The 9324-nt window shown below is 40.0% G+C and overlaps 2 protein-coding genes across 6 annotated transcripts; one reads left to right on the forward strand and one right to left on the reverse strand.

Moving 5' to 3' along the window:
* The first annotated feature begins 93 nt into the window (after window positions 1-93).
* Window positions 94-3791, forward strand: LOC135170437 (xaa-Pro aminopeptidase ApepP). Of its 5 annotated transcripts, XR_010300384.1 has the most exons (7): window positions 94-305; window positions 984-2103; window positions 2202-2528; window positions 2616-2746; window positions 2832-3007; window positions 3085-3307; window positions 3652-3791. XR_010300384.1 is itself a non-coding variant. In XM_064136248.1 (6 exons), the coding sequence occupies exons 2-6, from the start codon at window positions 989-991 to the stop codon at window positions 3205-3207; spliced, it is 1872 nt and encodes a 623-aa protein (XP_063992318.1). In that variant the 5' UTR covers window positions 94-305; window positions 987-988; the 3' UTR covers window positions 3208-3518. The 5 variants fall into 5 exon arrangements, 4 of the variants coding, with proteins under 4 accessions (XP_063992318.1, XP_063992316.1, XP_063992317.1 ...); XM_064136248.1 differs by lacking the exon at window positions 3652-3791 and having other exon boundaries at window positions 987-2103; window positions 3085-3518; XM_064136246.1 differs by lacking the exon at window positions 3652-3791 and having other exon boundaries at window positions 95-305; window positions 3085-3518.
* Window positions 3314-5267, reverse strand: LOC135170481 (PRADC1-like protein). The gene is made up of 3 exons (XM_064136331.1): window positions 5057-5267; window positions 4774-4913; window positions 3314-4489 (listed from the first exon to the last, which is right to left on the reverse strand). Exons 1-3 carry the CDS (start codon window positions 5109-5111, stop codon window positions 4052-4054), a joined length of 633 nt encoding a protein of 210 aa, XP_063992401.1. The 5' UTR covers window positions 5112-5267; the 3' UTR covers window positions 3314-4051.
* Window positions 5268-9324: the final 4057 nt, after the last annotated feature.

Raw genomic sequence — 9324 nt, forward strand, 5'->3', positions numbered from 1 at the left:
ACTAAGTATCAGTACCTGATGATGTTTACATGTGTGAGTGGAATAAATAAAAACGTTGTCATTCTACACACGTACATCGTCCATTGAAGACCTCGGTGATTCTATATTCGCTTGCATTTGACACTGACAGTGACAGAAATACCTCCACCAACATCATTGGAGGGTGAAAATTAATTCAGTGCACTCCCTAGGCCTTCCGTGATTTGCGACACTTTTTTTGGATGTCAATATCACCGGGAAGTGGACATACCGTACTCTGTCAGACCGTCTGCCCGCGTTGGGGAAATATCTACTTGAAAATTGTTGTGAGTACTCTTGTTTACTTTTACTTTGTCTGAATACTGGGGAGATAATCTAATTAGAGATAAGACATTCTTGGATGATATTTCGCCAAACGTTGACGCCCTGGTATTTTCTTCATTGTTGTAAGCATTTTTGTGATATTACTATTTTTATGATTTTGGGTTTTTCTATCTTCGTCCATACTATTTATTATATAAATATTTATTTTCATAAGTAGTATATTATTTGTTTTTAATTATGCGAAGGGGAACATGTTTAGCAATTCAGGGAATGTTCCAGAATGTGACTCTGTTCTTGGACACAATTTTCGTAGTTTTTGTTCATTGTTTCAATCAGAACTCAATAATTATTCTCATATAATTTTAATTCATTATATTAGTTGAATTAATTAACTGGTGAAATACACAATGAAAATATAATAGTAATTTACACAAATCAAGAAAGAGACCAAAAGAAAAATTTGTGGAAAACCCATGAAATTACAAATTTCCTTAAAATTTATAATTTAAAATGAACAATAACTTCATCTGAATTTTCGTGGCTTCCAACAATTAAACAAAAATCAGAAATTTTGCTGGGCTATTTCCTGGAGTTTCTAAATCATTCAAATTCTTCTTAATTATTCCAAAACCCCAACTTTCACAAAAAACATCAAAAATCGACGACGCCTCCTCTTCCAGAAGAAATGTCACGATCAGGAGCGCTGAAGCTCTCGAAGCTCCGTGAGTTGATGACCCAGGTACCAACCCGGGACAATGGTCGAGGAATTCAAGCGCTGCTCGTCGCCTCCGAGGACGCTCACCTCTCCGAGTACATAACCGATCACGACAAGCGTCGAGAATTCATATCCGGTTTTAAAGGCTCCTTGGGAACAGCGGTGATAACCCAGAAGGAGGCAGCCCTCTGGACAGATGGAAGATACTACTCCCAGGCGGAAACCGAGCTCGATCCCCCGGACGCCTGGATCCTGATGAAGAGAGGGACAGCTGGAACTCCGAACGAAGAGGATTGGCTCATCTCCCAGCTACCAGAGAACTCCACAGTCGGTGCCGATCCCAACCTGGTGGCATACTCAACGTGGCTGCACCTGGAGATGATGCTGGGTGAGGCAGGTCACTCCCTCATACCATTGAAAGAAAATTTAATCGATCGGCTCTGGGGTGACGATCAGCCGGCGCTCACTCTGAATCCAATAGTTCCTCAGCCGCTAAAATTCACCGGGCAAAAATCGTGCGAAAAAATCGCTAAATGTCGAGCGCAGATGGTCGAGCAGAGAGTTCGGGCTCTTGTCATCACCAATTTGGATGAAATTGCGTATCTTCTCAATCTGAGAGGCTCCGACATCCCTTACAACCCAGTCTTCTTCGCGTACGTCATCCTGACACAATCAGATGTCCACTTTTTCGTCGACAAGAGCAGATTGACACCAGAGGCTGAAGCACATCTGATTGATGAGGAAGTCCAAGTGGTTTATCATCCCTACGACGATGTCAAGATATTCCTCCAGAAGATCACGTCCGAAACGGCGATGAAGGACGACAAAATTTGGATTCATCATAACGCGAATTACGCGCTCCACTATTTTTGTGAAGCGGTGAAGAAGCATGTTAGCATCACACCTACCAAGGTGATGCAGATTGTGAAGAATGAGGTGGAGATCGAGAGCATGAAGAGGGCTCATCTTCGAGATGCCGCGGCATTAGTGAAGTATTTTGCTTGGCTGGAGGACAGAGTCAAGAGCAAGGCAGAACCTCCTGAAACGGAGATTTCAGGGGCTAGTCAGCTGGAGAAGTTCAGAAGGTAAAAATTTGGATGTCATGGAATTTTTAATTAATGTTACATGTGTTTCAATCAATTTATAAATTAAGGAAATTGTCCGAAATTCCCTCTTCTTGCAGTGAAATGGAAAATTTTGTGGGTTTGTCATTTCCAACGATATCATCAGTTGGAGCACATGGTGCAATAATTCATTACAGTCCGTCCCCTGCCACCGATGTACCAATTACCGATAAGGAAATATATCTCTGTGATTCTGGGGCCCAATACTACGATGGGACCACTGATGTCACCAGAACTTTCCACTTTGGGGAGCCAACGAGCTTCCAGAGAGAATGTTTTACTCGGGTGTTCAAAGGACAAACTGCCCTGGCCACTGCCATTTTTCCTATTTATCTCAAGGGAAATTATCTCGATACACTGGCTCGAAAGAGTCTCTGGGATGTTGGGTATGCATTGTCGATTTTATTTATTTATTCGTCAAAATAGCTTGTAAATATTGGGAGAGTTAATTAGATTGCTCTGGTAATTTGTAGATTACATTATCTTCATGGAACCGGACACGGTGTCGGCGCATACCTGAACGTTCATGAAGGCCCGAATGGAATTTCCTGGAGGCCACTACCAGATGATCCTGGCGTACAGCCGGGAGTATTCTTCTCTAATGGTTAAATTTAATCATTAATTTTTTAAAGAACTTATTCTTCATTAAGATATCGATTCAAAACAGAGAAATTCAACTGCCTCCACAGAACCTGGATTCTATGAAGATGGACAGTTTGGGATTCGCCTGGAGAATGTTCAATACGTCGTTCCAACGACTACAACGTATCATCACAGAGATCTACAGTTCCTCACGTTTGAACCAGTCACTTTCGTCCCCATTCAAACGACTCTCCTGGACATCTCTCTGCTCACTGATGAAGAGGTGAGTTTCTTCACGAATGAATACAAAATATTTATTAATAATATTATTAACAAATCTTGAACGTCGGTAATTTCCAGATAACGTATCTGAACAATTACCACGCCCGTTGTCTGGAGCTTCTCCGACCCCTGCTTCAAGGAGAGGAGAACGTCCAGGCCCTGAAATGGCTGGAAAAGGAGACCAGACCCATTTCTAGATAATCCAGGATAACAACCACAAGCTACGAAAATCAACGAAACACCAATGTTCCATCTAGAGAACTATTAATACTGGAGAAAGGGTGAATGAATAAAACTGATGGTGAAGTATTTTCATACAATATGCTTTTTATTCATTACTTATATAATTATCATTGAGCGATGGAATACACTTATGTACAGCTTTGGTAGGTCTCTGTTTATCACAATGACATTGCCTGAATTTCAGGACGATGTGCTCTTGAATGTTTATACAAATATAAGTATTATATTATCATAATCTTTACAATACAATATTATTGGAAATAGAATAACGTCGTATTTGTTCATTACTATATACACGATGATAGAATGATAATATAATATATTATTGCTGTGTTATAAATATTTATTGATGCAATTGTCATCAAAATGAGTGATCGATTTTCTTTTGATTATTATTGACAGTGGCAGAGTAAAACTTGAGGTTACGATCGAGAGCTGCTTTACAAGGATTTCCCTCAACTGGAAAAACTTACTCAATTTTCTTAATTTATAGAAAATTCTCATAATTTACAAAAACTTCAATTTTCAATTATTTCGTCAAGAATTTACGCTTAAAAAATCTAATATCGAGATTCGGAATTTAAATCTACGAAATTTAAGTAGTAAAATTACTTCGAAATGTCTGGAAACTACAAAAATAGAGAGATATCTCATGAAGCGTAACAATAATTAAAATACGTTGATATCCCTAAACATATCGAATATTTACATATTGATTTACACGTCAAAAAATTCGCGGTTCACCAAACAAATAGGAAATGGTAAAAAATTAATTTTCGATTATATTTTACCTCGCTCCGATTTATATATGAACCCATGTCGGTCTGTTGTACGCATGTCGGGGGGTAAAAGTAAGATTTACCGGTATATTGATAATGGCATGGGGAAGGTTTAATTGTCTCAAAGTATCCCTAATCATTCTGCCATTTTTACCCAACAAAAAACCAGCTGGAATGTTAATATCAAAGGAACTATCTGCCCCAGCATCCATGTCGACATAATTGTAATCTTTCCACATGGGACTGTTTCTGTCTCTCTCGGCGGTAAGTATATGGTCTGAAATAATCACCGCTTTTGCTCCAGCTTTTTCAGCATTTGCCGTTTTCTTATCGAAGGTGCAGCCGCCCCTCTCAATTAATGCAACTGCTCCGAATAAGTCATCAGCATTGTCCGGTGGTCCACAGCAATCTGAAGGTATTGTCGGAATGAGAGCAATGTTTTTCTCCGAAAAACTTGAATTCTAAAAGGCCAAGATTATTGTGAGAGTTAGAAATTTAATTGATGCAGGGGAAGAAGAGGAGATCACATATGTCAATGATTTTAATTGATAATTTGATTAAAAATATGTGAGGTGAGTGGATTATTTAATTCTTTTGATAATGCAAAATAGCGAAGGAGAGACGTTTCAAGGGGTGAGAAGACGATTTTAGTTTTTTTATGATTCGATGCGGGAAAGAATTTTTATTTTTCAATTTTATTTGTTAATACTGAGAGGGAAAATTCAGTAGTTTCAATGTAGCTTACGAAATTTGTTCCAAAACTTCGAGCCGGTCTCACCCTGTACGTAAACTGCAATTCTGGGGGATGAACAATTTCAAAAAAAACATCGTTCCCAATTTCCTCGATACTGTGGCTGTTCGTCGAATAGACATCACTCGAGCTGCCTAAAAAACACAAAATGAATTCCTCTCAATATTAAAATCCCGATTAGCCAGCACTAGGGATATCTTGAGCTCTTGCTACCAGGTGCCACGCGTACGTCCTGATTAATAGCGAAATAAATAAACGTAGAGTTAATATTACAGACCTCGTCCATGTCCACAGGCTATCCATGCAATTAAAATCATAACGGTGAATAACATTTCTATTAATACAATAACAAGTGCGTTAACGTTTTAATCTTTGTTGATAGATATATATCGTATTGAATGATTTTTACGGGAGAATGAGCTACGAATATGCCATTGGAATTTATTTGGTGTCTTTGCGAAGGGGCAGTGACGTAAACACATGCGCCATGTTTGTTTGACTGGCGCGCGCAGGTGGTCCAGTCAAATGATTTCCCACCGAAAAAATTTGAATTCAAATATTGAATTATTTTTAATTCACGAGTTTTTCAGGATGAATGCCGTATTAACGTCATTTTTTATGTCGTGTCATGTGACCGGGAACAACGAGAAATGTAATTCAACAGTTTAGTAATGTTTTTAGAAAATTAACTAATAAGTAATTAATAATAAAAGAAATTCGAGTAAAATAGCCCGAAGAAGCGAACTATTTAATAAGTATTCATTCTGTGAAGGCAATTTCTCACCGAAATTTGACAATTGACAGATTAGATTATCATCCATGACAGTGATAATAGTTTAAACATAAATTGAGCCTTTAAAAAATAATTGGTAGGTGAATCTCTGCGAGTTTTTCGTTAGGAAGTTGAGAAATAATTTTTTAAATAGCCCTAGAAGGCAATAATTACTTTAATCTCTCTGTACTTTCCCTGAAACTTATTTCCCCTGCGGAGATGAGGCAACGAATTCCAAAAATATCGCCGTACATCGACGCAATTCCGTCAATCATAAAAAGAACAATAATAAACGAGGATGAGACATGACAGCAACAGCAACACCATAAAAAGACCCGTTCTCCCAACTTTCTCGCTTTTAATTCCACAGTCGCCAATCCAATGGGGATCTCTCTTTCACTTAAATCGCGCGTGCGCGGCATTGCACACCAGCAAAACCCACACGACGATTTTATGAATGAAACGAATGGGGTCCCAGAGAGCTGAATGAAAACACGGTACGTTGGTTTATACACGAACGAAGGGGCCCCCTGTATGAGTGAAAGCCCATGCACCATGCGCCAACGTGTTTGTGCGCTCGAGCGTAGCAATTTCGATTTGTTGAATGTGTTGAAGTTCCCCGATAAATTATGGGGAATGGGGTAAACGGGGCAATAGCTGGATACTTGGGGGAAGGGGTGAAATTAATCAAAAATGTTAATTAAAAGTTAGGGTTCGATTTAAGAGAATATGAATTAGGAATAAATAATAAAATCAGTCAGAAAAAATTAAGAGACGTGTAATTAAGGGAGGCAAATGTGTTATATTGTTTAAATCTTTCACAGAATAATTTAGTTGAATTGAATTAAAAATATAGGTGACAATAAAACAAAATTATTTTATTTATTTGGATTAAAGAGTTTTAATTGAGTTTTAACTCATTTAAAAATTCGTTTAGGAGACTAAAAAAATTATTGCTGAATGTGGAATAATTTTTCCGATTGAAAAATATATTTAGCAATAATGGTAATGTATTTTTTAATGAGTGGAAAAAAAATATCTGCAGAAAAGAAAATCTGGCGATACCCTAAATTTAAATAAAAGTTTGAATCAATTTTAACCGATTGATCACTTCGTTGGAGAAAATTGTGTATTGATTCTACAAATTGTCAGCTTGTCCCACGAATACTCGCTATTTTCGGTTATCAACAAATACCCTACCGGTTTCTCGAACGGAATGCTGGCCGTCCGTCAACGTTAGGCATTTGAACAAGCCTCACCAGTCCGAACCAACCCTGATTAGAAATCAACATTGATGGATTATTTCCTGCCTGCAATCGCAATCAATTTCCCCTCACGATGTCAGGCTAATTCTCGATGTAAGTGCTGATACGAGAGTCTCAGCTGAACAGTGAGTTCACACCGGGACTCGAACCCGTGACCGTCCGTACACGCCCCAGCTGTTCACACACGACCGGAAAAAATGATAAATGTTCGAAAATTCAGTCAATAATTTCTCTGGATTTTTAATGCGTTCAATTTTGAAAATTCTTTTATTCTTCAATTTATTTAATAGTCTTCGGATCTTTTGCAATTGTTTTACAATTTTTCTGAGCCCTGTAAAGGGTGAGATAGTTAATTTATATTATTTAAAATGCATGAGCCAATTTTTGGGAGTTTTTGAGGTGAAAGAAATTGAGTAAAAATCATTAAAAAACCTGATGTTACACAAAAAAACCTGAGGGCGCCCTCTTGACTAAAAAATTCCGGAACTCTCACATTTCCAAAATCCCCCAATTCCGCCCTCCACTTAACCCTTAAAACCTTCAATGCTAATACGTCAGCTGAGGCTCATTTCCGTCGCTCTATCATCAGAATGACGTGTTTGACGTACTCCAGGGGTCAGGTGGCAAAGTCGTCATTCACCGAAAATGCATCAAAGACGATGAGGGGGTGGAGGTGTGTCCGTGAACTTGCGTAAATGACGGGAATACGAAAAGGGAAAATGTACTAGCACGTTCGGTAAACCCGGAGGGGTAAATATCGTGGCCGTCCGGGCGGTCAAGGGCACTAGCGTTGTGACGTCACGCGGCCGCTGCAGTGACGCAACACAGTCGCCAGGGGCAACCCAGGCCCCGGTGGATGGCACCATGGCAACTCCACCCCACCGACAACCCGCTACCCCCAGTGTGAGGGGAAGGGGGATGTACTCCGTCATACACGTGTCGTTTCTTCAATGAACGATTCAACATTCCAACACTCCCCTCAGCCCCTGATCGCTCCATCCCCACTACCGCCACGAGATAAATTCAACCCTGCCCTTGCCTGACGGTGACCCGCTGCAACCCCGCCGTGACATTCGACATTGGCCGCGCAACCCCTGGTATACAGGACACCACCACCAGCCTGAACCCCGGTGCAATCTCGCCTGGACCTTCAATATTTCACGGTCATTTATGTACGTGGGCGATTGCTATATCCACATCATCGCCGGGAATTACTAAATTATTGATAACATTAACGATAGTTTAATTTTTAGAGAGAGAGAGAGAGAGGGGCATTTGGTAATCGCGTGAAGTCCAGGCTATTCCCGGGAAATTACCGTACCATTGAGCAGAATTAATCGACTATTTGGTGAAGGTTAATTAGTCGAAAATGACATAATGACCGGATAATTTTTCTCAAATGGATAACGAATTAGAAAACAGATAATTTGAAGAAAATTTTTGCCTCAAAAGATGCAGAACTGGATTGAAATGTCAATGTTCTCCTGAATATTTCCGATGTTTCGAAATTTTCAAAAAATGACTAAACGAAAAATCAAATGTTTTACTCATTTTCAGATCGTTCAACCAGAACAATGAGATCTTCAGTTTATCAATACGATTTTCTGAAATCCATTTAATTTCCTTCAATCAAACGATCTGAGTGAAATTGTTCAGCAATTTGACGTTTGCTATGAGAAGATGCCCCATCGTGGTGCCATGTATTCACCAGTGAAGGGTGAGTTAGAATGAATTCAATGTATTTCTCTTCGAGTTAAACGTTGCCGAGGGATCACAGGGCGTGGGTTACATTATATACCTATATCTCTTACGATGAGAACGAAGCAGCAACAGGTTTAATCGCATCGGGGTGTGGCAGGCAACTACGGACTCGGGACTTCTCTTGGGCGTCGTGCTATACGTATTCTTTCTCTTGGCATGCTTTTAGATACTCCAAGTACTTATGACGATTTTTTGGTATCACTGTACCCAATTGAAAGTCTACCTTACCAAATTTCAAGAAAAAAACCGATGCCAATATTGTGCCGGGGTTGGGCCGACAGTAGTAATGAGCTGGATTTCCTCGCGGCGGTTCCCTGGGAGTGACACCAGACAGGGAAAACCGATTATTAAAATCCTGGCAACAGTTGGGTGACCGTCTCCCGCCAACTGTTGCTCGAATTTCGCTAGATTTTGCCACGATTAGTACCATTTTAACTCCAGCACCACCTAACCTCCCCTAGAACTCTCAACACAAGCTAAAACCGAGTGTCGGCACAATGTCGGCGCACCGTCGGCGCCGGACCTATGTCAATATCCTTCATCTCCCGATCCCTCCAACAATCTCCCCAACTCGTTATATCATCTCTGCTCTCCTTTCTCCATTTATCCGCGCTCACCCTCTTCCTTTTTTCCAACCTCATGTTTTCGATAACACGAGAGCAGCGTGTATATGCTCAGCGCAGCCCATCGATTACTTACATTTGTTCCCATCAGTATCGTGCGTGTGTACACATGCATATGCACAAA

Source organism: Diachasmimorpha longicaudata, chromosome 17 (genome assembly GCF_034640455.1).
Source record: "Diachasmimorpha longicaudata isolate KC_UGA_2023 chromosome 17, iyDiaLong2, whole genome shotgun sequence".
Lineage (NCBI taxonomy): Eukaryota > Metazoa > Arthropoda > Insecta > Hymenoptera > Braconidae > Diachasmimorpha > Diachasmimorpha longicaudata.